Source organism: Carica papaya, chromosome 2, assembly GCF_054855325.1.
Source record: "Carica papaya isolate Zhongbai chromosome 2, ASM5485532v1, whole genome shotgun sequence".
Taxonomy (NCBI): domain Eukaryota; kingdom Viridiplantae; phylum Streptophyta; class Magnoliopsida; order Brassicales; family Caricaceae; genus Carica; species Carica papaya.
In genome coordinates this window covers 35,502,705-35,530,000 of record NC_142310.1, presented here as the reverse complement: position 1 = coordinate 35,530,000, position 27,296 = coordinate 35,502,705, and the positions used below count along the sequence as shown (strand labels likewise).

At 32.8% G+C, this 27,296-nt stretch overlaps 3 protein-coding genes and 1 long non-coding RNA gene across 11 annotated transcripts in view; 2 read left to right on the top strand and 2 right to left on the bottom strand.

The window, feature by feature from the left end:
- LOC110825939 (uncharacterized) overlaps window positions 1-9,596 on the bottom strand; it is a 9,908-nt gene extending 312 nt beyond the window's left edge. The window contains exons 1-4 of one of the 3 annotated variants that reach the window (XR_002541954.2): window positions 8,401-9,596; window positions 5,132-5,981; window positions 4,954-5,039; window positions 2,605-3,002 (exon numbers count right to left, since the gene is read on the bottom strand). This is a non-coding gene — a long non-coding RNA (uncharacterized LOC110825939). Of the gene's footprint in view, window positions 1-2,604; window positions 3,003-4,806; window positions 5,040-5,131; window positions 5,982-8,400 lie in introns of those variants that run through there. The other 2 variants (XR_015817382.1, XR_015817381.1) reach the window with 2 other exon arrangements.
- Window positions 9,597-11,002: 1,406 nt separating this feature from the next.
- On the top strand, window positions 11,003-16,665 carry LOC110825943 (uncharacterized). The gene is made up of 10 exons (XM_022056495.2): window positions 11,003-11,201; window positions 11,882-11,912; window positions 11,994-12,142; window positions 12,982-13,073; window positions 13,193-13,200; window positions 13,290-13,361; window positions 13,541-13,708; window positions 15,063-15,158; window positions 15,398-15,520; window positions 16,255-16,665. Exons 1-10 carry the CDS (start codon window positions 11,182-11,184, stop codon window positions 16,366-16,368), a joined length of 873 nt encoding a protein of 290 aa, XP_021912187.1. The 5' UTR covers window positions 11,003-11,181; the 3' UTR covers window positions 16,369-16,665.
- A 280-nt stretch (window positions 16,666-16,945) lies between these two features.
- On the top strand, window positions 16,946-21,704 carry LOC110825942 (tRNA-splicing endonuclease subunit Sen2-1-like). Of its 6 annotated transcripts, none has more exons than XM_088214417.1 (5): window positions 16,946-17,222; window positions 17,475-17,626; window positions 17,916-17,985; window positions 18,767-19,543; window positions 21,432-21,704. In XM_088214417.1, exon 4 carries the CDS (start codon window positions 18,780-18,782, stop codon window positions 19,509-19,511), a length of 732 nt encoding a protein of 243 aa, XP_088070543.1. In that variant the 5' UTR covers window positions 16,946-17,222; window positions 17,475-17,626; window positions 17,916-17,985; window positions 18,767-18,779; the 3' UTR covers window positions 19,512-19,543; window positions 21,432-21,704. The 6 variants fall into 6 exon arrangements, with proteins under 6 accessions (XP_088070543.1, XP_088070542.1, XP_021912185.1 ...); XM_088214416.1 differs by having other exon boundaries at window positions 17,896-17,985; XM_022056492.2 differs by lacking the exon at window positions 17,916-17,985 and having other exon boundaries at window positions 16,949-17,222; window positions 17,565-17,626.
- Window positions 21,705-22,785: 1,081 nt separating this feature from the next.
- Window positions 22,786-26,162, bottom strand: LOC110825946 (tetraspanin-3-like). The gene is made up of 2 exons (XM_022056498.2): window positions 25,486-26,162; window positions 22,786-23,345 (listed from the first exon to the last, which is right to left on the bottom strand). Exons 1-2 carry the CDS (start codon window positions 25,996-25,998, stop codon window positions 23,001-23,003), a joined length of 858 nt encoding a protein of 285 aa, XP_021912190.1. The 5' UTR covers window positions 25,999-26,162; the 3' UTR covers window positions 22,786-23,000.
- Between the last annotated feature and the right edge of the window lie 1,134 nt (window positions 26,163-27,296).

Sequence of the window (27,296 nt, the reverse complement as noted above, 5' to 3'; positions counted from 1 at the left end):
GCATATAAAAACAAATATTACATACAGATTATTTGTATCAAAATCACAAGATCAAACAAAAATTCATCATAACCTTATCGTAAATTAGGAAAAGAATTCCTAATTTTTGTTTGAAATAAAAATTCTCTAGTATGTATCATCAATATTGGCACCAAGAAATGCTTTTCCATTTATAAAAAAAAAAAAAAAATTTACGATTAAATCGAATTGTCAATAAAATATTATAAAATATTCTTTTAAACAAAGAAGATGACCCAACAATACAAAACTAAGAGTTTAGAATTTGTCTATTCTTGAATAAGCATAGTTAAAAACAGAGTAACATGCAAAGTTTGCAGAAAGTCATCTATCATAATACTGATCTCACTTAAGTACGTTCAATTATAGAATACTAATAGAATCTGATGCACTAATACTGGTATGATCACATTTTAAAAAATTTTAAATTTAATCTGGAACGCTTATAAGTAAATTAAGCTTCATAAGCTTGATTTTCATCTAGATTTTGGCAGAAGAAGTTAAATATAGACAAATACAGCTAAGGATGAATAAAACAAACACAAGAAAGTCATAAAACTTTCTTGGCTTTTCTTTTAAATTTTCTACCAATGGCTTCTCAAGCCGCCAGCTAGTAATTTCAATTTTGCTACTACTTCAGTGCAAAATTCAAACTGAACCACACATGACACAAGTATATATATATATATGCTTTATGTAAGTCATCCTAGCTATGTTTTGACATTTTTGTGTATTGCACGGAAAGAGAATGTACTGTTGTAGATCTAGTGGGTTACTCCAACATGTACAGTGTGTTTTGTTTTGTTAAATTTATCTAGATACTGCTTTTGAATATATATTTATCTAGTAATTTAAAATAAATTTATAGGAAGTCTACTCAAAATAAATTTATAGAAAGCGTATGTTTATGATGATTTAATTAGTATTAACACTAAATCACTATAAACTGTTCTGTTTATAAAATTTGTTCTTGTGAAAAAAGAAAATCCCTGAATTTTATATCACTAGAGTAAAATCTTTTTTAGTAATCGTATGGCTTTTTAATATAAAAAAATTACCTTTCTAATAAATTTAAAAATAAATGATCAAATTAATTTTTAAAATTTGACACTTAATTTAAATTGGTCATTAATATTTTTTTTTTTTGCGTTATAATTTAGTTTCAAAAGTTTTTATTATTATTAATTTATTAATTTTATTTTATTTTTACTGAAAATAAAAGAAATCTAAATATTAAAAATAAATAAATAATATTAACAATTAATTTATAACAAAAAATAAATAAATAAATTATAACAAGTGACAATATTCAAAAACTAATATATTAATTTATCCTGAATTTAATAACAAAAGTAAAGTATATCGTCCTAAAATAATCGAACACCCTCTAGATGATTGAATATAGTAAGAAGCTAGGGCAATATGAATATAAACAGGTATTGCGGTGGCAAGCGTGGGGTTGCAGGGACTGGCTGGGATAATCTAAATAGTAGTAATGCTGGTCTTTTCCGAAAAAAGAACATACCAGTAGACTTATTCCTGCCATTAAGACAAAGGCCGTAGAGAAGAGAATTGAAAGACAGTTGGCCTTTCAAAGGGATCTACGTTTTTTTAAGGCACCCAAACTAGAGGATTATAATTTGAGACCCCCAAACTAGCGAACCTGTCGTAGAATAGGACCAATCTACGTTTTTTAAGTGAAAACCAAGTGTTTATTTTTTATTTTTATTATTGAAATTGTTAAAGAAAAATAAACCACTAGATAAGATTAAATTAACCCTATCTATTTTAAGGAACCTACACTGCAAAGCAATGTTTGAATTTACAAAAACAATGTAAAATTTGTTTTAAAATATATACATATATATAATATCATTTAGACATATAATAAGGTGACTTTATTAAGTGTGATTGACAAATTTCAATACTATTCATTTATTTTAAATAGTTATATTAATTTACAATAAATACCTGTCAATATTAAAGCAAACAGAAATGTTCTCTATTCCAATGTAACAAAACTAAATTGATCAAAAGAACTTAATTCCTTAACCAAGCATCCGGACTTCCACCATGGACGCAAACACCCCTACCCCTTTCTCCGTCCTCTCTCTCACAAAAGAAAAGATCAGTAAAAATTAATTTTTTAATTTCCATAAAATAATTTCTATCCCTTATAAAAAAACTAATTGTGCTTTTAAGTTGATAGGATACATTTAGAACAAACTAATTAGTTTTTGTGAAATTCATTTGGAAACATATACTTTAACCATAAGAGAAATTTTCAAATCTAAATAAAATTAAGACCATAAATCTCAAATTCCATCAAGTTAAAAAAAAAAAAGTAGATAAGCTTCCTTCGGGGGGGAAAAAAAGCCAAATATCATTTTAATAGATGAAGGAAAAAAAAAGCTGCTATACACATGTTTTGTCACACTCAAAAGTGACGTATGGACAATCCTAGTTCTCAAGCCGAAGCTCAATTGATGTCCTAAGTAAGTAGTGAAAGACAAATAATGATAAATAAAATTAAGACCATAAATCTCAGATTCCATCAAGCTAAAAAAAGCAGATAAGCTTCCTTCGGGGAAAAAAGTGCCAAGTATCATTTTAATAGATGAAGGGGAAAAAAAAACTATTATACACGTTTTGTCACACTCAAAAGTGACAAATGGACATTCCTAGTTCTCAAGCCAAGTTCAACTGATACCCTAAATAAAGTAGTGAAAGAAAAATAAATGATGAGATTAAAAAATTTATTAACAAAGAATGTCATAATAGTGGCATTCACCAGTTGCTATGTTTCTACTGGGTTCTGGATCTCATTCTTCCCGGCGCACTCATCCAAAAGTGTCACAGTTTTATTAAACGCAATTTTGACACAATCATTAAGAATCATGCCTCAACAACACATACAAACACAAAAAGACTTTTGTAAATGCCTCAAAGTGGGTTTCTCACCTTTTTGCTAAATGGCACAACACCTAATCACAATTAACAAATCAAAGATTTAATCATCAGACCTTTACTGCTTCATGTCAAAAATGCTCTTTGCAAAACTGATCTTGTTGTGCAATATGCAGATCAAAGCAGAAAAGTAGAAGACGCAAAGTATTTACACAATTCGATCAATGTGACCTGCTCTACGTTAGGTATAGGTCTAGAGTCGGTATGGTTAAATTCTTGAAATGAAAAAGTTTTTTCCTACATCTCAAGCCTAATTCAATGAAACATAGATATAGCATCAGTAGAGAGAAAAAAAGAACTAATCAATTTGTACCAGTGCAGAGCAGAGGCTTTGCCTCCCTACCCCTAAAACTATGTTTGTACCTTTAACAAAGCTTGTGCTTTACCTTGTGAAACCAAAACATCCAATAAATCTTCAATTTTCCACATGAATACATCACAAGTAATTTCCTTTGTTTCCTTATAAGCTTAGGATGCTCAAAACCAAAACCTTCTACATATAGGCCAAAATCATAACCTACCCAGAAATTTTTGTTTTTAATGAATCTAAAATAAAGAGAGCTTGTTTTCTGGTGAATCAATTTCCTGCCAAATTAATTTAGAAGTCTCCCTAGAAGGAAAACAAAATCATGAATCATATTCAGTGATCAAGCTATAAAAATACTATATAATCTTTGGAGAAAACATAACACTATTGAATTTGATTCCCAAAAAACCAACTAATATGAATTCTGAAGTGGGCTTAGTTTGCACAGTGAGGGACTCCAACAATGATGTAGAGATAAGAAACGATGATGCAAATGATCACAAAATCAACTAACAGGTCAAATAAAAGATCACCACAAATTATGAGGTAAGCTAAGTGCTTGGGTGCATGAATCTTTTAGTTGTGATCATGAAAGTCATGGTTATGCTTCAAAATACACAATTAGTGAAATAATCATTACATTTGAGTCTAAAGAAGCCGGTCCCTATGGTTCTAGACTGCCAAACAGCAAAAATTTCAATGATGCAAATGGTGAAAAGGCGACTACTTGGCATGTAGAAAGTCTTGACTTAGTTGAGTTAGGTCCGGCTTGACAACTTGAGCACCATGAAGTGAGATTTGAGATAATATCCTATAGAAAGTTCAATGATGGAGACCGAGAAAGTTCTAGTTTAGCACTTTGTTTAAAATCAATCTTTTCTAAAGATGAGCAACCAGCCAGAACTCTTTAGTAGAATACGAACCAACTATGAAGAAAAAGATGACATTAAGCATGAGATCCCAAAGGAGATAAAATAAGAAATGATTTTTTCTTCTCCACTATGGATTTTGGAGTTCTATTAGTCTAATCAATCAGACTAATATTCAGATTATTTTGTTTGAAGTGGTCTAAATGATATCAGTCGAGGGGGCCCCTCTTCACACCCCACCATCTCATTTCTTATTCTTAGAAACAACTGGTGCTTAAGATCCTCAAGTTACAGTGACTGATGATTTTCACCAAAGTGGACTCAGCAACGAAAGCAGGTAATCATAGTTAGATCATACCACATGTATTACTGTTTGATATGGTATAAAATTGAACAAAAGCTACAGGAACACCACCCAGTACCATTAGGGTGAGAATGGTCAAATGGGAAAAACGTTTGTCAAAAAGTATGAAACAGAATAAAAGCTACTTTGCTCTTATTAGCAAGGTATCCCAGTGGCTTAAATCATATTATTAAGCTATTCAAAGAAGGTTATCCAATTTCTGAGGACATAGTCGAAGAGGTTGAAGTCACCAATTATTTTGTTGGCTTCTTACATACACAAATATATGTTATATTCCTGAATGCGCAAGAACTTATATGCTATAATTTATATTCATTCCAAAACTTATTTACGAGGTTGAAACAATTTACTAAAGGGAAAGTCAGTTCATTCCCAAACATAATTAGTAAGAATATCAGCAAAAAATCATTAGTGACATCATTTCTTACCTGGAATACCCACTCAATCTATGGTGAAGAAGAGACTGATGGCAGGTCTTTACTGCTTCATGGTTCTAACTCAATATCAAGAACTCCTGAAAGGCAATCATTTGAGCGGTACTTGATTTTAGAGTTCTTATTGCTTCAGCAGTGACAATGAACCAGAAACTGTTATCATTTTAGGTACCTTGTAAGCAAGAGCCATCCTTCTCAGTTGATGGGTATGAATCCGAGCAAGTGCATCACCTGACCTTATTATCACCATTAAGTTAATTTACCCACTAGCAATCCTATCAGCACCCATCCAGCCACTCATGCATATCAAAACTCATTCTACAGAAATATCTTTTAATTCAAGAAAATCAACAGTCCCAGAAGTCAAAACAATTTTGAAGCCTGGCCTTAAGAATCCCTTTGTATTTTTTTTTTAATTGGGGTATCGTCAGTTATTTAAGCTGAGAAACACTATGTTGGTGAATCGTAGTCTCTGCCCAGTGGCAATTTGGGCCATAACAATTGCAATGGCAACGAGAAACCCAAACCAATACTCAGTCACCTCAGCAGTGCTCTGCATCTCAGGCTAGTATAAGCACTTTTGTGAAATGAAGGTAGTGAACTTTCTTATAAATCACATGAGCGGCATATTCTGTGAGTGCGTGGAAAGTTTCCTTGGCTAAAAATGGAAAAGTATGAGAAGCTCAAGGACTTGCCTCTACTGAGAAACTTCTCCAGATACCATTATCACATACTTACAGTTCATTAGGCTGCACACCTGTAGTCTCTCTGCTAACTCCGTAGTCCACACACAGGTCCAGATCTATCTACACTGGAACTCATCTAAGAAGTGCTCTTGGTAGGAAGGGCCAACTCCAGAGATGTTTAACCTCCAAAGACTACAATCATGCCATCAGGTCATTTAAAATCAATAACATTCAGAACATCCTCAACTGTAACCAGTGCAAAGTAGAGACAATCACTTTTTTCACAATACTGTCGCAGGATTTGAATCACTATGTATCACATGTTCATCCAGCATCCTGAAATGGACATTACAAAAACTATAAGCTAACAAACTAACAAATGACATAAACAAAGTAATTTTTTGTAAAAAAAGCATACAATCATTTCCCATCCACGTTAACAATTTAGAATCTAAACTCAAATATGGATAAACACCCATAACATTGATCTCCAGGTCAGATTTAAATAATTGCAGAAAAATGAGCCAGAACAAACCAACAGATAAAAGATGTCTTTGACACTAAGATAGTATGTCTTTGAGACACATACTATCTTATTGCAGATTAGGTACCAGAAATCATGTGTATAAGGACTGCATCAAGGCATCTTTAGTTAGCATAGATCCAATTAAGCACCATTGGAAATCAAATCATGGTTGTTTACAACCCGTATGATATATAATCCACACTTCAAAAGGTAGTCCTCTCCCTTCCTTGACCAGTCAATCACTAATTTAAATAGGCGTAACCTTATGTCCTTGTAACCCAAGTGCCACCCAGAAAATTGTACTGTTCTCATTCATTTAAGAAATAAACTATGCTCTCTTCAGCAGCTAGGATTTGATCATTACTTTTATGTATCTGGAATGGGCTGTGGTGTATTCCATTTGGATATAATCAGGGTTGAGAGAAGCAAACAGACTCCACGGAAAGTTACTACCTTAATCCCACTATAGCTGGTGCCAAACCCTTAGCATAGATTCATCAGTCACCCTCAGAAGGAAGCTTGTAAACCTCTTGTATATAGTCTCGCAGCTAATATATACCCATTTTTGTAAATAGATTGCAACCCTTTGTGAACAGTCCATTCTTTTTCTTTAAATAAATGAATACATATATAGCTGCTCTTTCCAGTGCTAAACCTTCATATACCTGAGATCCATGCTAATTTAACAATAGACACCTCAAAAGACATACAAGTAAATAATCAACTCCATTTCTAGATTGATCACCAGTTTTAACTAGTGTCATAATTATTCCCAATTACCAGATACTCTAGTATCAAAATTGCAAAACTAAACATAGTTATGAACGACCATGTAAGAGGAAAAGGGGATGGGATTAAAAAAAAAAAAGAAATGAAGCAAACACAAATGTGAGAGCAAAACATATGCTGAAACAGGCAGCAGCAGTAGTCAAACCCTATACCCTCACCAGTACATTTTGGTCCTCCACCTAACATGAGAATCTTTTTTTTTATCTGGAGATATTTCACATGCAAAACCATAGGAAGGGTACAGATGTGGATGTTGGGCTTCAAATTCTGCACCACAAGTATTTCTCCACTTGCAAGCGAGAGTAACTCCCATAGACAACCTATTCATAGACCTCCTTCCCAGGTACCTTCCCTCCCTAAGCTTGTCTCAATTGACAAAAAATGAATTTTGTAATATCAAAAATGGAGAATTCAGTGATAAGCAGGTAGCTTATGTGAGGAACCATTTGGTAATGAAACTTTTTAACACATGAATCTAATCTACTTTCATCTACTTCTTCATAGCAGCATATATGGCAAGAATGCGTTTGGGACTAGGGCTTAAAGGCTGTACTTCAGTTAGTGTCAAACCCAGCATAGGTTTTCTCCAATACTGACCCAATACTGAGGCTTCACCAACAGACTCAATCCATGTGGTTAGAACTAACTGACAGCCACGTTCTCTCCAATGCAAACCTGGAGATCTGGATGACATATATTGTATATAACATACCTTTTTGCTTAACAATATTTTATACCATATAATGTCATACTATTTTTAGTTCAAAAAAAGATATACGGTATAAAACATTGTTAAGCAAAACTCTTGATGGTCGCCAATCCACAAGTCCAGTAGTATCAGTGCACATCAAATGTAACCACTTGATCATTGATGTTCTTGCGCTAGCATCTTCAACATTCATCTCAAGACATACAATAGGGTTTTCACATTTGAACTTCCAAGTCTTACAATGATATCAATGCAAGCACAATGTTAAAATTTCATTTGAATCCCCATTTCAAGTCTAGAGTATCATCCCAGCACTTTTTACATACGCGGTTTAAAATATAACCTCAGCAACTAAAACTGCAGCTCCATTTGCAATAACAACCATAAAAAATATGTTTATTAAAGACGAGAGTATTCCCACCAGCTTATTAATTTATAAGCTTTAGTACCAAAGAAGCCAAGCGAAATCAGTGTTTTTTGCAATCTTGAATTGTATTTTAATACAGGACCCTAAACATGTTAACTTAGTAAGTCAAGATAGCATTCCAGCCAGCTTATTTATAGCCTACATCTGGCGTCAAATGATACCAGTACAAGTTTTGTAATCTTGCATTCTATTTTTTTAAGTCACATCTTGTTTTGCATTTAGCATATCAATCACTTAATCCTCAAGATTGAGATAACATCATTTACTAGTAAGATTGAAACCGACTAAATGAGCATTTACTAACCTTTTGTCACTACATAATTTATAGAAGGCCGAAAACAGCAGGCGTCTTCTTGGTTCTATCGTTGGGAAGTTGATCCAAGGAATTAACAGACAGAAAGTTTCCCTTGCAATCCAATAGTCCCTTAAGCGCTGAGATCGTGGTACTCGTCATAGGTCAGCTTATCTGCAGGCGCAACGGTGATATAAAACGCCTGTGTACAATTCCGCGGAAACAATATTGACAACGTAGCATATGATCATCACGTCAAGCCGAATTCCTCAGCAACCTCGAGTTCATCACGTCAAGCAAATTCCTCAGCAACCTCGAGTTCGTAGTCCTTCCATCAAACAAAGACTTCTCCTCCAAGACTTGCGAGATCAAGCTCGCAATCAATTCCACCAGGCAGGTAGTCTCGAACTCCTCCTTGTTGTACGGGGTGGGCCACGAGTTCCCTTCAATGTTCACGCCCGGCCTAATTGTCAACAGGAACTCTCAGTTTCAATTACCATCTCGATGCATTATCCAGATAGTTCCCTGTCCCGGCGCCGATTTGAGACCGGTGTTTTTCATGCTTGTTTAAACCGATCTCTGTTCTCCGCTTTCTTGGTGACACGTTGACCTTCGGCCACCATCAATTCGACCAGCATTTACCGCCTTGCTCTCAGCCAGCGCAACGGTGAGGTTAAAGGCGGTCAACCCGGCCATTGTGACAGAAGAGCGTTGAGTTGCTCCTTCTCGAGCACCTGATCTACCAGCTCTGGCGTCATTGGCGTAATGTAGGTCCGGACATACTATGTCCGGATCGGTCATGGTCGTCTCCGGTTTCGACATTATCAAATAGCTTATGTCCTTCTCGAAACTTACATGCTTCTCCAATCACGATTGGACGACCACGATTGCCTTCAGCTACGTCCTCTTTCCCGCATTTCCAGGCGCCGCCACAGTCTTCGACCTCGGAAGCAGCCGATTCGGTACCAACAGTTAGGCACTATGAATGCTGAGCGGCGACAGAGTCGCATCAACCGTGGCCGATGTTCATTGAGAAATTGCTTGCTCTTCTTCTGGCTCTGTAATCGTGGACTCGAACTGACAGTCAGTTTAGCTGCAATGATAAGTAGGGTTTCGATAGTGAGGATGAAATGACAATTCGATAAATGATTGGAGGAGTAGCTCTTTGTCTTCTTGCTTCTTATGGATTTATCCTTACGTAAACAATCAAAAGCAGAGCAATTATTTTGTGAGAGAATTTTATTGGAATAAGAAAACCACAAAATAAAAATATATGTTTTTATTTTTTTAAATATATATTCTCGATTCAAACACGAAAAACATTAATATATTTTAAAATATTTTTTTACAATACAGTAAATGTGATAAAAGTTACTCATTTAATTATCGCATATGATTTTTTAAAAACTTTATGTTATAATTTATTTAAATCAGCAGCAACATCCTAACAAATTAATCATTCATACCTTTATTTAAATAAAATTATAAAATTTATTAAAGTAAAATTTGACTATTATTATTTTAAAATTATATGAAAATACAATATAAATATTCTTTTTTATATTGAAAACATTTATATTTGTGCAAAAAAAACAAATATTTAAATATTTTTACAAATTTAAATATTAAATAAGTAAGTAAAAAAAAATTATAATATCACGAAATTAATTGATATACAAATATTAATATATTTATGTAAATACAAATCAATTATGTTATTGTGCAATTCGCAAATCATAATTATTCAATACTTAATAATAATTTACAAATTTAATACATAATTAAACTAAATTTTCTTTTACCTTAAGTTTTGTAATAAGTTTATATTTTCACCCATCAATAAAACAAATAGGTTGGACTATACATATTGCCTTTGCATATATGCTGAGACAATACATAATTTATTATGAAATTAAAGAGACTAAAACTAAATTATTTATAAACTTTAATATATTTATAATGAGTGATTTTTGTTCATTTTGTTGGCATCTAAACTTTTTAAAAGATACAATGTATCGTGCGCATAATATATATATATATATGTATGTAAATATTATATTCATGCACGTGTGTAAAATAAAATATTTATTTACAAAATATTTATGTGATAGTAAGATTTTGTTAATAATTTAATAAAAATGTAAAAATTAATGAATTAGATTTATAAATTAAATGTAATTAAATTACAAAAATTAATATTTTATATTTTATAAATAAATGTATATATTTATTAATTAAATAATTTATAAATATCAATTAATATAAAAAACTGTCCGCGCAATTATTTAATCTAGTGTTTTCGTTTTACGCATATATGTACAGAGAAACACCGTCCACGCAACGATAGCTCGCGACAGCGTTTGGGCTCAAAGACGAAGGCCACCGTCCACGCGCCAAAGGTGCCATGAACTCTTATTATGCATTTTAAAAAATACGACGTCGTTGGCCTGCAAACTAAATTAATCAACTACACACACGCGTTAACAACGAGAAAGTCCATCTGAAAAGTCAAAACAGCGAGAGAATTTGACTTAACGACGAAGCTTTGAGCAATGATTTTGACCATCTTTTATCAAGCAATTAAAAATTAAAAAAGATAAAATAAGCATTTTCCATCTGCTTCATAGCTTTGTTATTATTTTGCTATATTTACTATCCTGCCATTCTCCTACTCTTCCTCCATCTCTTCCTCTCCCTCCTTTTTCTTCTCTCTGGAGTCTTCCGTAGTGAACGTCAAAGGTTTCAGTGGAACTCCTCTGTTAGGAGACTCGCATTCTAGAGGAAGTTGACGGAATGGTTCAAATCAAGGAATTGTATCCTTTCCATCATCATCATATTCCTATAATTCTTCGTTTTATTTAGATTATTTGTTGATTTGCAGGAACATAAGCTAGCCGAAAACTGTTTACGTGGTAATATGTATAGGGAATTACTTATTTTCGGAACTACAGTTGGTTATTATTTTTGCTCCGTGATTGTTTTTGTTTGTGGTGGAAAATTTCAATTTAAAATTGGTGAAAATAGTAGGTTAATTTTACGGTTTAAATCTCCTGTATAGTTCAGTGATGAAGAATTAAGAAGATACAGAATATATCTAGGTATTCTCCAATTTTCAATGGTTATGGTCGTTGATGACTGTTTTATTACTGGTTTTCATGTAAAAAAATTTGCAGACAAGGGATCAGAATTTTAGTTCAGTTTTTATCTTTTTTTTTTTTTTTTTGTTTTCTTTAGAGGAATTTTGAACTATGACATGAATACTCAGTTTAAGTGCACAAGCTTTATCTTCACTCTTTGCTTTCTCTTGTGATTAATGGTCAAGGATTTACAAAGATGTTCTTTCTTTATCTTTATGTGTTTACATATATATACGGATAAGTTTGTTGTGTCTATGTGTATATATATAAATTGTATATATGTAAAGTTTTTAAAATTCCTCATGAGAATACTTCTTTTTTTGATAATTTCCTTAACTGGGTACTGAAATATGAAGCCGAGTTGTCATGCCTTTATCGGTAGAGGAGGTAAAACAATTGGTTCGAGTTTGAATCTTTTTTATTGAATTAAAAGTTAATCCTTTACCCAGTTTAATTTTTTTGTTGCAGTATCAGATAGCTCAAAGTTACATGGTAATGAAGATGCAGCAGCAGAACACAAGCAGCAATGAGGGGGTAGATATCTTGGAGGACAGACCCTTTGAAGATGATGCATATGGGAAAGGCCAATATACATCTAAAGTTTATCATCTGCAAAGGTAATTCTATTGCCAGTTATTGTTTGTGAATTTATATGAAATAGCTACAATTTAATTTTTTTTTTTAAATCTTAGAAGGATTTGATCATATTTCTGAGTTGGATAAAATTGAACTGTGGACTATAAATTGAAGGATTTAGCCCATTATGGAGTTAAATAGATATAGAGTTAAACATTAGATTATAGTGCAAAGGAGCATCTGTACCAAAAGAAGATAAAAAACCTATAATCAATTTAGTTACTTCTTATAAAGATGTTCGTTGGATCTTGGAGGCATTACCATTTCTGGCTTTACTGAGATTAACTCTTGTACTGCTTTGTGGATATCTACTTTTTTAGAAATTGCATTTTATCTGCATTAATTGTGAATAAAGCAATCACAATGGAATATGGTGATCTTACGACGATAGCACGAGATAGGACTACCTAAGTAGGGCATATACGATAAGAAAAGGATAGGACAAGTTCATTCAATGCTTTATTTCGTGTGCTTATTCAAAATCACCAAAGTTTGACCGAACTGTGAGCTTCCGATAATAGTACAGTTGAAAAATCAACTCCATACTCCTAGGTTTTTCTTTCAAGAATTAAAATTAATACCTACTACCATGAGGTTAGTTTTCATTGCTACTACTGGGTTGAAAAATTTTCTATAGGCTTACATATTTTGACAACCTTTCCTTTTCTTGTAATAGTATATGATTACAGGGTTGGTTTTTCATTTAATTTTTCTTTCAAGGATTGTGTTTGTTGAATGGACCACTAGTCAGTGTCGCTTTCTTGTGCAAATGATTAAAATAGACATTGTAATGCATTTTTTCTTCACTTTGTGTTTTCAGTAAAGCGCCTACTTGGCTTACTACTTTTGCACCGGCAGATGCTCTTATCATGCAAGAGGAAGCATGGAATGCATACCCAATATGCAAAACAGGTTCAAGCTGCACCTGTTATTGATGTCCTTTTCTTTCAAATGTATTATTATCTTGGACTTGTATTAATTTGTTTTTCTTTTTTGTTTTGGTTTGCCTGGACGGATCTCACCTAACCCAGTAATCAAGGTAGGATGATGTTGTTTTTGTTTAGCTTTTTCAGTTTTGTGGACGTATTTCCTGGAAAATATTTCATATTATGGTTTTCCCTTCTTTAGTGCCCATACTTTGCCAAATTTCGTCTCACCATTGAAACTGTTCACAAGGCTGACAACGGGAAATCCGAAAATGTAAGTTTCTGACAATGTATTTGTGGTTTTTTGAGTAACTTGAATTATGAAAACTTCTTTGAGATATTAATTATTGATGACTTTGGAATTGACCTTCGAATAAGAAAACACCCTGTCTCCAATCATTTCTTTCATGTCTTTTTCACCAGCAGCTATTGATTTTGAAAATGAAAAATTAGGTGCATGCGTTAACTGAAGAACAACTGGCAGCCAGACAAGTTGAAATTATTGATATAGCTTCCGCTCCAAGAGATTATTGGAGTCATGTTGTTGGAAGAAACAACATGGACTTCTCCACATTCAAATCAGCAAGAACTGGCCGTGGTCCACTGTTGGAGGGATGGCAGGTTAGTGATAACTTTTCTAATAACTTGAGCAGCAAAGTAGTTCCTTGATAAATGGATATGATTAGTGAAGGAAATTCATTCTAATTCCATAGGTTTGTTTTCCCTTTCTCATTATCGTGTAGGCATGTGTCTCTGTCACATTCATTCTCTCTGTCTAGCTCTCTCTTTTGGTGCTTGTCTCAACTTTCCTGTTGTGGATTTCTGCATAAAAGAAACCTGAAACAGAATTCTCTCTTTTCACATATTGCACTTTCAGGCACAAAAGTCTCTTGTTTTGTTTTCATTGTTTTTATGAGACAAATTCAGTAAAATTATATTTGGAACTAATTCACAAATTTTTCAGAATTTGTTTGTAAACTGTTTGTTTAATTATGAGAAGATGTAAATTCTTTTAGAAAATAATATGGTGTTGTTAGTAGAATTAGAAAAATGCATTTCATACTCCATTAATTTAGGAAAGATTTTCATAATTTTCCAGTTGAAGTGTGGACTTACAAATATATTCCACAAAAGTTTTGAATTCGTTTCTAATATAACCTAAGTTTTCACTCCACACATGCTCTTTGTTGTACTTTTTACTTCACTAGATCTAGCTTTCTAGCTCTCGGGGTTGGGAACTCATCTAGTAACTATGTAACTAAGATGATGCAAGTTCCTTCATTTGATTGTTTATAACAGAATTCACCTTCATTTAAAAAAGTATGCCTTTGGCTTTATATTGGGTCATATCTTGTAAAACATTCTAATCACTCCATCTACTTAATAAAAATTCCAGAACAGATAATCCCATAATATCCTTGTAAATCTTTTTAAGACTCTAATTTGTGGATTAAGCAGAATCATAGTGAACATATAGTTTCATAGATCTACAAATAATAATCTAAGTTATATAGTATGTATGCATATGAGAAAACTAATAATTCAATTAAAAAAATATCTGGTATACTGTTAAAGAATCCACAGTTTTCTGATAGATTAATACCTGAATTTGTAGTGTGTGCTTAGGAGATAGTACTACTCTGTTCTTCGTATAGAACAATTAGGATTCAGGGTACCTAGGTTCCGGTATCAATAAATCAACCATAATATTTATATACATATAAATACTGTCAGAGTGGGCCTTTGTGTTTAAGGACTTAGGCAGATCTACTCATTATGAAAAGCACAATATCTAAATGCCGATAATAAACAATAATCCACTGAAGGTTTATATGCACCATAAAAGTTCATCAGATCAAATACTCCATAAATTTGACATTCAATTAATTCTGATTCTATTTAATGTTTGACTATACTAATTCGTTATATATTAAAATTCTAACAGATTATTAATATTTTACCTTAAAATTTTCAGGATAGGTGTCATCCTGTTATGACGGCGTACAAATTGGTAACAGTAGATGTACCCTACTGGGGTTTTGGTTATCGACTTGAGCAAGCTTTGCTAGCAGTAATATTTCTCGACTCTTGATATTTGATGTTACTATGTCGATTCTTTTTAATTGCGAAAATGGCTCCAAATTTGTAGGATTTTGTTTCATTTATCTTCTTGAATCCATGTAAATGTGCATACTCTTAAGAATTGGGAAAAAAACTTGCTACTAAGAATATTGACCGTTTACAGGTGAAGATGGTGGAACTCATGGAAATGATTGACCCTTTTCTTTTTGGTGCATACTTTTTTTGTAGGGTGAAAGAGCTCTTTTTATAGAAAGTCATCGAAATTGTTTTGGTTGGATCGATGAATGGTTTGGGATGACAATGCAACAAATTCATCAACTTGAGCAGCAAAGTAGTTCATCAATAAATGAGGTCAGAATGTTTTCTTTTTTTATATTTGTTTTTAACTAGTGGTTATACTAAGCGAATCTTTTTTATATAATAGTAAAATTGAATTTGGTTTAAATTCTTTAATCTACTTAGAGGTGTTCATACCTCAGTTTGGACAGAAAATCAGACTGGATGGGATTATTTGATCCAGTCCTTGGTCCATGAATGAGAGGACCAAAAAATTAGGTCTGCTTCGAAAGTGCACCGGACTAGCAAAAAAAGAAAAACATCAATTTTTAAAAAAATTAAAACTCTAATTTTGAGAAAAAGAATTCCGTCTTTTTCAGTTCAAATAGGATAGAACTGGAAAATACTGATCCATTCTGGGCCTAATTTCAACCACTCCAGTGTTTGATTTGGATCCCCTATCTTATCGGTCCTTGGTCCAATTCAGTCTGATCTGCTTCTGAATCAATGAACACTTCTAAATTTATGGATTAAAAGAATACAACGAGCAAGATGAAGATTTGAACAAGATAATACTTTAATTTTAAATTTTAAGTAAATTTTATACCTAATTCAATTGTAAGTATTTTTGCGATTCTTTCCTTTGATAAATGAGAGTACAAATTAGTCACTGTAAAATTGAATGGATTTGGTTGCACTTATCTGTCTCTGATTTCTTCAAGTTTAGTGCATTCAAATTTATCATTGATCTACATCCATCTTTATAACAAATCTGTTTTTTCCTTGTGGCTCTTCGATCCCTATACCAGAAACTCGTCAAGTCAATTACAATGACAAACTCAGAAGACTCTAACCGGAGATGCTCCCAAGACGGTCAAGGCAGCTACGAGACAACAGTATCCACTGAATCCCAAGCAGCATGAACTCATCGTTGGTGCTCGAGGGATAACACGGACAGAGTTGTTCGTGCTTGGCGTGTGGAGCTTCATAGTGAACTAACGAACTTCTTACATTGTTATGCCCATGTTTATAGTTTGATTTTTTCAGTAACCTTGATCTGGAACAGGAATTCTTAGTGATTGGATTATAGCATGTTTCCCACTTTTCTTCATTTTTTGAAGCTTATAGGAAGCTCATTGATACTGTATAATTACATTATTTACAGCGAGATCACTTAGCAGAAGGGTATAGATTAAAATGAAAGTACAAACATTCATATAGTTGCGTTCTGCATTCTTGACTTGCATCATCTTTGAACTGTTCTTTGATTTGAAGATTTATTTTTTGGATTTTCTAAATTTACCTGGAACAGACATTTTCCAAGATTTATTATAATATTATTTTTTATTATTTAATAATCATATATTATTGTAAAATATACATTCAAATGATTATTTATCATTAATAATAAATATATTTTTTATATAATGACTAGATTTTTCCAAGTCTAAAAATTAGTGACTTCGAGTCCAGAATAAAAGAAAAGGCATGTGGGAAGTATTCTTTTCCGCGTTTATATAAATCAAATCGCATCGTCAACCGGCTGTAGCCGGTAAAAACAGTTCCCTCCCTCGTTTCATCATCTTCGTTTTTTAACCTCTTTCCCTTCCCCTCCAAATTTTTTCTGCCTGTCTTTTTTTCTTTATTCATTTTTTCTTCCTCAAGCTTAAGCTAATAGAGCAGCAACATAAAGTACCACGTTTCTCTCCTGCTTAAAAATCCTCTCCAATCCTTTAATGATTCCTCTCGGTTTCTAGGGTTTTACGTTTCGAATCAGGTACGCAGTTTTCATCTTCGTTCTCCTCGAGTCAGTTGTCGATTGTTTTGTTGATCTGGCTCCGTTTGATTACTGAGAAAACTGGGTTGGGAGAAAGAAAAATTTGGAACTCGACACTCTGGTTTTTGGATTTTGGAAATTGATAATGTTTTACGGTTTGAGATTGGCTTGTCTAAAATATTAGTAGAATAAATATCTTGTGTTTATCGCATGTATTCCTGCACTACGGTGTCGTTTTGTCTGCATGGAAAGACGTCACCTTATGTTTCTTTGCTTGAACGGTCAAGGTGCTCACCGTGCAAGTATTTATTTAAGTTGACAATTTACGACGAAAAGTTTCAGCAGGATCAATCGACTGCAAGTTTTGCTGGAACTTTATATTCTTCAACAGTCTATAACCGGAGGTATGAACTAAACTCCGGTTTAATTATAATAAACTGATCTAATATGATTCGTGGGAACATGCCATTCTTGCTTTACTCTGAACTTTTACTTGATTCTGTACATGGGTTTCCCCTGGTGTTTGATGTAAAAGGTTACCAGTTTTATTTTCGAGTGCATGGAAAATGTTTGATGATATGCCTACGTGATTAAAAGTTGTGAAAGATATCGATCTATATATACATTTATGATAAATTACGTTAACGTATATTGTACTTTGATCATATCTCAGTCTAGAATATCCTAATCCAGGACACCTGGGCAGAGGCTGAAGTGACCTAGTGAACTTGTGTGTTCTTCACCAGACCGGGGAGAGATTTGGGTATGGGTGTTCTGTTATATATTTCCTTGGAGGGTGCTGTGGTTTGTTTAATTAGCTTGGTTGGAGAAAGGTTTCTTGTTGTTCTCGGGTTTTCTTTGTCATGGAATGCCAGTAATGCTGAGATCTTTGGGGAAGGGAAAAATACCTTTTACGTACCTGATTTTCCATTTGATTATAGTCGAAGAAATTGAATTTATATAAACTGCAGAACAACAACTTCAACTGGGTATAGACTGTTCATATGCGAGCACTAAATCCTCTTGATTCTGTGGTTTACCTTAGATTTTTTATTCTTTCACACGTGTCACTGTTTCAACCATAGAATATTGTAGATCTTGATTCTGTAATATTTGTCACTGTTGCAAGCGTAGAATCTGTTTTTAATATTGTTACATTTCAGAAAATTACACTAACCTATTTTGTTCAATCTATTTCTTCCGATATTTTTTTTACCTTGATCTCTAATTTCTTCTGACCTATCTTTATTATTTTGTTTCTCATCTAAATTTCTTCTATTTCTAAACTATCCATGTGGCAAACTAGTTTAATCACCACTCGTCCTGCACTGTTACCTTCTAATCAATGCAAAGGGTACTTTTTTGCAGTTTATCTATATGTTTATCAAAATATATTCTTACTATGTAATCACAAATCACAACCTCATCTCATGCATTCAATGGGTTAAATGTGCTGTGAGGTACAAAGACTTAGTGTATATAACATATTGTAGGAAATATCTTCTAAGCAGAATCAAATAATTGAATTCGAACTTTTATAACAGTTTGAACAGCTTGATGGCTCCAAGATGGAAAGGAAAAGGATCAGAAGCAAAAGCTCTTGCAGATCCCATGTCAAAAATCATCTTGCAACTTCAGTCTTCTCTAATTGAATCAGATGTCGGGGGGTTATTGTCAGGTTGCAGTGTTCTTCTTGCTGTGAAACCTGAAGAAGCTGAGCTTCTCAATCATGCTTGTTTTGGCAGACAAATTGTCACAGCTGAGAAGGACAGGCAATGGATTCAGTTGGGTATGGAGGAAGCATTTTATTTATGCTATGCATTAAAATGTATTAAAGTTTCTGTTGAAGATTGTGAAGCAAGGAATGATGAAGAATTATGGCACTATATGAAAACTAAGGAGGCGAAATTTCCTTTCTTTTACAAGGCATATTCTCATCTCCGTAAAAAGAATTGGGTAGTGAGGTCAGGACTGCAATATGGTGTTGACTTTGTTGCTTATCGTCATCACCCGTCTTTGGTTCATTCTGAATTTGCTGTGTTGATCATTTCTGATGGAGATGATGAGGTGAATGAACGGTTAAGGGTGTGGTCTGATATTCATTGCACTGTCAGGTTATGTGGAAGTGTTGCAAAGACATTGTTAGTTCTTCACATCAACAAAAATGGTCATGATGTAGTATCTCCAACATGTTTAGACAATTATACTGTTGAAGAGCGCACAATAACAAGATGGACCCCAGAACGATGTCGCGAGGATCGGGCAGCAGTTGAAAATGGAACCAAGTAATATATTGAGTGGTACAGAATATCGGGAACCAAGTAAGATATAGATATAGTTTTGCGTCTTCATTTTTTTTTACTTTACAGTTGGTATTAGTTCTTTTGTGATCCTTTTATCTAAGAGACTTTGGTTCTAATCATTTAGCTTGTCATTATTTGATATTCTGCTTGAAAAGAACTCTCCAATTTCGCTGCATAAGTGCTTATGGAGCAGTTAGGTACTTAGGTTTATGATTCAACATTGACACTCAAAAGCCAGTTGTTAATAGCCATAGCCTCTCCAGTATGAAGAAAATCCCTGACTTTTACAACAAATCCTGTCAGTTCTAAATAAATTGCACTAGTTAGGAATGATGGTGATGATCGAAGCTTGAAACACTTAAGTTACGTTTCTATAAAACCTAAAATTTATGTCTAAATTCATTTATAAATCTATAGTTATGAGAGAAATGCAAGTTTTGTTATGAAATGGTACAAATTGCTCTCATATTGAATTTCATGTTGAGTTAGAACAATACCATTCTAAATTATTTTAATTAAGAGAATTAAAGTTCTATTTTAAGATGATAAGAATTGAGTTAATATGAATTTCATGTGGAGTTAGGAAAAGTGTATTCTAAATTCTATTTTTCTCCTAGTTCAATAAATATAAATTCACAAAGGAATTTTATACAAAATTTTAGAATTGTTCCAAGTATAGCTTTAGTGAACTACTGTTAGTAAACGCAAGACAATCCTCTAGGCACCGTTTTTTCGTGCTGAAAGATAGGTTGGAATGCATATTTCCTTATGCAAGCGAATTAGGAAACATAAGAAGCAAGGCATAATGGCTCAACTAACTCTATGTTGTCTATTGATAATTTAATTTACTTGAAAGTACATGGATTTATGCTATATTTGCACTAAAAGGCTGGAAAGTCTTAGAAAATGATGTGATAAGATTGCCAATATGATGTTCTTATGCTGAAAAAAGCAATATCTAGGTTTACAAGTAGCTAAGTGATGCAGAATGACACTAGATTTCTTAAACAAATTAGAAATTTTAATTATATTATATATAAAATAAAAGTACTATTTGGGAATCAATTATTATATTATTTAAGAGTATCAATTATATTTTTAGTAATTTAAAATTTTTATTCTTATTAACATTTTCCTATTTGCATAAAGATTAGCATTCTAAATATTATTAGTGTTAAGTTTCTTATTCTTATTAATATTAGCATTCATTATTACTTTGCTGTTTCTTATTTTAATTCTATTTAGGAAAGGTTGCTTAGAGATTATTGTAAATAACTCGTAGTTTTATTTATTAGAGCATTCAAGTTATTCAATAATATTTTTAAGAGGTTCTCAGTTTTCTGGTTGTGTGATACAACCAAACTATTAAATGTGATGCTTAAAACTTCTTAAATGTGATATTTAAGAAACTCTAGGTGTGACATTTAGGTTTTTTATCCCTGAATTCCTAATTGTACAAATGAATCATAGTTTTCCTACATCACTAATTTGCTCAGGTTGACATGGCTTCTTACTGTTTTTATCATGAGATATTATCTGCAGTCGTTTTGTTATATTCAGTTTCTTTTGTTTTGCATTCCATTTTATGACTGTAAAAGTGACAGATATAAATAGTGGGAGTTTGAATAGGGTTCTTTCATCTTGTCCAGAAGTTATGCGAGACATTATACTTCCATGGTCATTTTTTAACATTCCACAGTAATTAGTAAATTTATTATAATAATCATCAGATACTGCATAGTTATCAGATCCCATGTTACATTACATGATTAGTACCAAAGTTGATATAGAACCAGATTGTTATTTAGTATTTTGATTTCATCTCTGTAGGACCACCATTTTCATGCAGCATTTTCTGTGATTTATAGTTGGCCTCATCCGGTGTTTTGTTTCCTTCTCCTTTCAGAATAGGACCAACCCAGCTGGAGCCATGTTCTGGTGGATCAAAGTTGACTGCCTATGATAACACTTACTGTTATTTTATATAAAGCTTTATATCTTCTGCATTGTTTTCATTTTCCAAGTGTGCATGTGAGGTGTGGGCATTGTGCAACTATGTCTAGGCACATTATACTACACCATGTCTTCCATGTAAAATCTCGGTAATCTAGGGAAACAAGGTTTAAGCCAATCCTTGTGTCACGAGTTCGAATCTTATTGGAGATCTAAAATTCACTAATTTGTGTTATGTTAGAAACTAGCGGTGGTCAACCCACTTTGATTCAGCAAAATCTAGTGTTTAATTCATCAAAGTGTTGGTAGAGTAACGGAATTTAAAACTTAACTCATTAATATATTAGTAGGGTTGCATAAATGACTAAATTAGGCTTCGTCACGAAATTTTTGGATGAAACAAATATTTCGTGTCGACTAGCTTTCCTTAATCAGGAGATTCACAAACAGAAATCTGACCTACCCTTCATTTCTTGAAAAAAGAAAGAGAGAACCAACCCTGGTTAAGAAAATGAAAATTCTAGTCACCCGAACTGTTTTTTAATGTTAGATTTAATGTATAGTAAGTTCGAATTCATAATATCGATGCCGAACGCTAATCTTTTAGCTGTTAGATTATGAATTTTAAAAAATGTTACTGACTAAATTAACATCCAGCTCTTAAGAATTGGTGCTTGTAATTTGTAATGATACTGTACTTGCTATCTATATATATATATAGAAACTCTATTTTTTTTTGGGTGCATCTGAACTTTGGAGACAGTAATTGCCCCTGTAAGCATTACTTGAGAGACTCTCCTTTGTCATTGTGATCTGTAGCCTCCCTTCATTGGTTTCTTCAAATATTCAAAAGCACAGGAAGCAGTTTCTTCTTCTCAACATCTTGGAAATGTACAAATCTATCCCCCATTCTAACTCTACATCTTATATTACATCTCTTCCACTGGGGACAGCTTACAATTTTATCTAAATATATATGATTCAGTACTTTCTCAAAAAATTCTATGAATTTTTTTTTTTTTTTTGGGTGACTGATTTGCTATTCTGTAAAAAAAAAAAAAAAATTATTTGTTTTTCAAAGATATTCTCTCTTCTTTTTTCTTTTAATTTTTTTCTTGGTTTATATATGTTTACATATCTGTGTAATAATAATAATCTTATTGCAAAAAACTAAATTATTCCGATAGAAATAATACTTTAATTTACTTTCCACTTTTTAACAGCTTATCATTTTGCCAAACGACTTCAACTTTTTCCAGAAGAGAAAATATTTTCTTTGATGATATTCACCCATGAGAATACAAAGCTAGACAAGCAGAAAATAGATTATCAAGACACCAACATGTACACCCACCCTTTCTGGGAAAATTCAAAACCGTATCCATGTCTGAAACAGAAACCAGCCCTGAAAATGGAATGCCAAAACCTTCAAACTGAAAATCTTCCCCAACCAAAAGCGCTTCCCAATCTCTAAACATTCATATTGCATATATATATATAGCTTCTCCAGTTCGTGTATTGGTTAGAGCTGGAAATGACTAGGTTGAGCCTTTGTCATTCTAGCCATACCATAGGATTCGTCATTGTCGATCCTGCGATTGTTCCTGAATGCAGCGCATCCGACCACGTAAAAGATCACCAAGATTATCAACACTACGATGTTGATGACTGAAACCTTCCTCCAACTCTTCTTCAGGCTACCTAGTACACCGGCTTTGCAGGAGTCGCACTGGTAACATAGTAGCTCTTGCTCATTTCCCCATCGGCTGCAGTCTACGTTGGTCCCTACCGGCCCGCCTCCGGCAGTCCAGACTGTCTCGTTCACGTAGGTGAAGCCGCAATCCGTTGGTGGCTTGCAGCAACCGGACTGCATAGATCAAATGGTTTAGGTTCCCTCATATATATATACATGGAGAGTTACCGTTGCATTATGCAATATGAAGAATATAAAAAAAAAAAAAACATTACGGCAGGTATAATATATTTTTCTCTTCAATTTAATTTTTAACTTTTATGAAATATACAGAAGTTTTTACAAAATATTTTATATAACTAACTATTATACATAAAAAAAAATAAAAATTAAGCACTCAAAAAATATTTTTGAGATACCAAATTTTCACAATATTTATCTAATTATCATATTAATTATATTTTAATATTTATAAATATTCAATTATACAAGAAATCATCAGCTCTAGATTTAAATCTCCCAAAGTGAAACCAATTTATTTAATGACATCGTTGACTTTGTTCAATCTTCCAAAGATTTTCAACATTTAAAATATCTAACTGAAATCATAATAATTATTAAAATTGGATGAACTAATTAAAATACTAATTTCCTTATTTACATTCTTAATTAGGTGTTAATCAAAAAATTAACATTTATGTTACTTAAAAAATAATTTTAACACTAAAAACATAATATTTTTGCATAATCAACATTTTAATATATATATATACATACACACACACACACACACACGTATGTTTATTTATTTAGTAAAGACTAAATAAAAAAATAAGTAATTTTAAAAATTAACAGATACCCCTTTGCCAAAAGTCTCAATCAAATGGATAAACCCTAAAAAAAAAAAGCTACTTTTTTTCATCAAAGGGAGAAAAAAAAAAGGATATTATTTAATAAAATTTATCAAAGGAATATTCTGTCCTCTTTATTTGGCCAAGAATTTAAAAAAAGTGTAAAGTGATTGAATTGATTAAAAAAAAATATATATATATTCTAGAAAATTAATTTTTTAAATAACCCAAATTAATTTTCAAAATATCTTTTGTTAATTTTATTACTAATATAATATAAGATTAAAAAAAATTTTAAAAAATAATAATTAAATTTTTTTGAAAAAATAATTGTTAAATTTCTCGATTTATAAAAGTATACCGGGAAAGAAACTTGGAAGTTACTCCCCGGATAAACATGAAGATATGACGTGACCCCCTTAACCCATACATTTATATATATATATATATATATTGGGAAAGAAACTTGTCCGCTGACAAATACAATTGACAAATAATTAAAAATATAAATATATATATATGTATGTATGTATGTATGTATGTATCTAATAGTAAAACGACACCGCATCTTGTCTAATAGTTCTCATTTTTGTTTGATGCGTGAGTTTTTTTGGTCGACGATGACATCCTTTTCATCAATATAGCAAAGTAAAGTGTGTAATAATTTTCTAATCTTTTATATAATTATATGAATAAAAAATGTTTACGTGATATGAAAATTTTAGAGTTAAAAAAAAATATAAGTTTCATAAAATATAATCCATTTCTAAAATCAGCAAGCACAGGTTTAATCATTACTATTGTCTGATGAGCATGAGCATCAAAATTTAAACTTACTTTCCTTTTTTTGCATAAAAATGGTGGATTTTCTCGGTTACCAAACAAAACCAAGCTGGCAATTAATTGACCACAGATTCCGGAAAGTTGCTTCAAATATCAAACTCTTAAAACCCAGAAATCTTAATCAATTAGTATGCATGTTGTGTATGTACATGTGTGTGTGTGTGTGTGTGTGTGTGTGTGTGTGTGTGTGTGTGTGTGTGTGTGTGTGTGTGTGTGTGTGTATGATATGTATGTATTCAAATTTCCTACATGCACAGAAACACCTAAACAAGTCTCTAAAAGCTTAAAACCAGATCTACCACTTTTCCAAGTAATCCATTTTCTTTCCTTTAAGTGTATTCACTTTTGAATATCCTTCCTTTTTCAAAGTTAATCTGTTCTAAATCTCACCACCATCTTATATATAATATATAGAAATACACAGAAGAATTCAAAAGACAAAAGAGAAAACGCTTTTTAGATTTAAAACTATAATTATATACAGAGTGAAACTTTTAAATATAATCAAGCTAAAGTGAAAATCCTTTTCTCTGTTTGTTGTCATGTAATTACAACAATGGAATCATATATATATATATATATATATATCGATATAGATATACTGATATGATTATACATACCTCAATAGGACTGAGCCTTCTCATGAAGAACATGTCAGCAGTCTCGGGAACGCCATTAAAGCTCCTTCCCATCTTCGCACAAACTCTAGAATCCCTAATACAGGAGCTGATCTTCCCCCAATAACTCTCATCCGCCACTCTGTCCTTCAACCAACCCGAATAGTCATCCAAGCGGTACTCCAAGTACGCCCGGTTCATCACGGGTCGACCCGACCCTTTATCTGTCACCGCATACGCGAAGATGATGAACCCGATGAGCGCGGCGATGACGAAGAACATGACGAAGAGGTAGAGCCACATGAGGAAAGTGTTCCGATAACACGCGCCGGCGAAGCCCGCGAGTGAGACGACCATGATGGCTACGCCGATAACGATGAGCGGCCATTGAAGGAACTTGAGACAGTCGGTGTTGTTCGCTCGGCTGCTCAGCCATATGCCACCGCCGAGGATCGGTATCGAGAGCAAGAAGGTTAAGAAGTTTACGAGGCCTATCAGGTGGTTACTGGTTCTCATCTTCTTCTTCCTCTCTCCGTAGCTGAATCCGGTTTCTCGGGTTCGGGTGCCGGAGTTTCTCTGGTTTTTCTTTGTTGCGTCTCTTGGATGGAGCTGTTGCTTAGAAGCTTAGAGCATGAGTGCGTGAGTGCGCGTGAGTAATTATGAATGGAGGTTTGTTAAGACCTGTATTGTATTATATGGACACGGAACGGGGCTTCGAACTCTGAGAGTATGAATTGGTTTGTCTTCGCTTCAACAGTTTGCCACGTGTCTTAAAATGTGAAATGACAAGAATGCCCTTCACATGTGAAAAGCGGTTTTGTTTCTGTAGATGTAACGGTTCTATGCGCAGTGCAGTAACTACCAGAAGGAAAGAGTGAAGAAAGCATTGGAGCCCATGAAATTTTTATTAATGATAATTTAAGGAAGGTGGTGGGCCCACTTTCGCTACACGTGGCATACGAAGACAAAGCGCACCAGAAGATATGTCGGTGTATTATGTGTATATATATATATATATATATATCATAATCAAAATGGTTTGACATGACTGTAATAAACATTTTTTTTTTTACAGAAAATAATAATAAATTTTAAACTACATAAATTAATTTATATAATATAAATATTTAAATTTTGCATAAATATTTTTTACATTTAAAGTAAAATTAATATAAAAATTATTTTCGCCTTAATTTTTTGTTTATTGTGAATTAAAAAAAAAAGAACTACATGAAGTATTTTACTCGTCAACTAATCCATTTTACAAGGCGAAAAATGGGATCGCCTTCTTACATAATTGTCAATACGGTGTCATCGTCACATGATTATATATATAAATATATATATGTATATATATAAATAAAGTCGTTGTCGTAAATTATTGTATTATTTCTTTTATTTTTATTTTTTATTAAAAAATTAATAAGCAAGTAATGTAATTTTTAAGACTTTTGTTGACGCATTTATATAAACAAAAATCATAATCGTAATTATTTTAGTTCTTCTTTGAAGATCTGAATTTTATTTATATATAATTATTTCACGTGATTTAATCTTAATTTCTTTTTATAGAATCTAAAAGTATTTTTTAAGAATATTTAAATTTTTAATTAATTTAAAAGCTGGCGTTGGGCTCTTTCGGATTTCCAGTTCATAGCCCATCGTTGGCTGGGCTTTTCGGGCCCAACCTCGACTCGTATCACATTCTGTTCTGCGATATTTGAGAATCACCGTCAATACCTCGGTGTAGGTCCTGGATAATCCTTTGTTCCACGGTTCTGGGGCTATTTAGAACTAGCCGATTAAGAATTCTC

Coding starts and splice junctions, on each gene's coding strand:
- LOC110825943 (XM_022056495.2), top strand. CDS start 11,182: ATGGTTCAAATCAAGGAATT. Junction 12,143..12,981: donor AAAGTTTATCATCTGCAAAG/GTAATTCTATTG, acceptor TTGTGTTTTCAG/TAAAGCGCCTACTTGGCTTA. Junction 15,159..15,397: donor TTGAGCAAGCTTTGCTAGCA/GTAATATTTCTC, acceptor CTTTTTTTGTAG/GGTGAAAGAGCTCTTTTTAT.
- LOC110825942 (XM_022056488.2), top strand. CDS start 17,433: ATGTATTCCTGCACTACGGTGTCGTTTTGTCTGCATGGAAAGACGTCA. Junction 17,627..18,766: donor TCAACAGTCTATAACCGGAG/GTATGAACTAAA, acceptor CTTTTATAACAG/TTTGAACAGCTTGATGGCTC.
- LOC110825946 (XM_022056498.2), bottom strand. CDS start 25,998: ATGAGAACCAGTAACCACCTGATAGGCCTCGTAAACTTCTTAACCTTC. Junction 23,346..25,485: donor GAAGGCTCAGTCCTATTGAG/GTATGTATAATC, acceptor TGATCTATGCAG/TCCGGTTGCTGCAAGCCACC.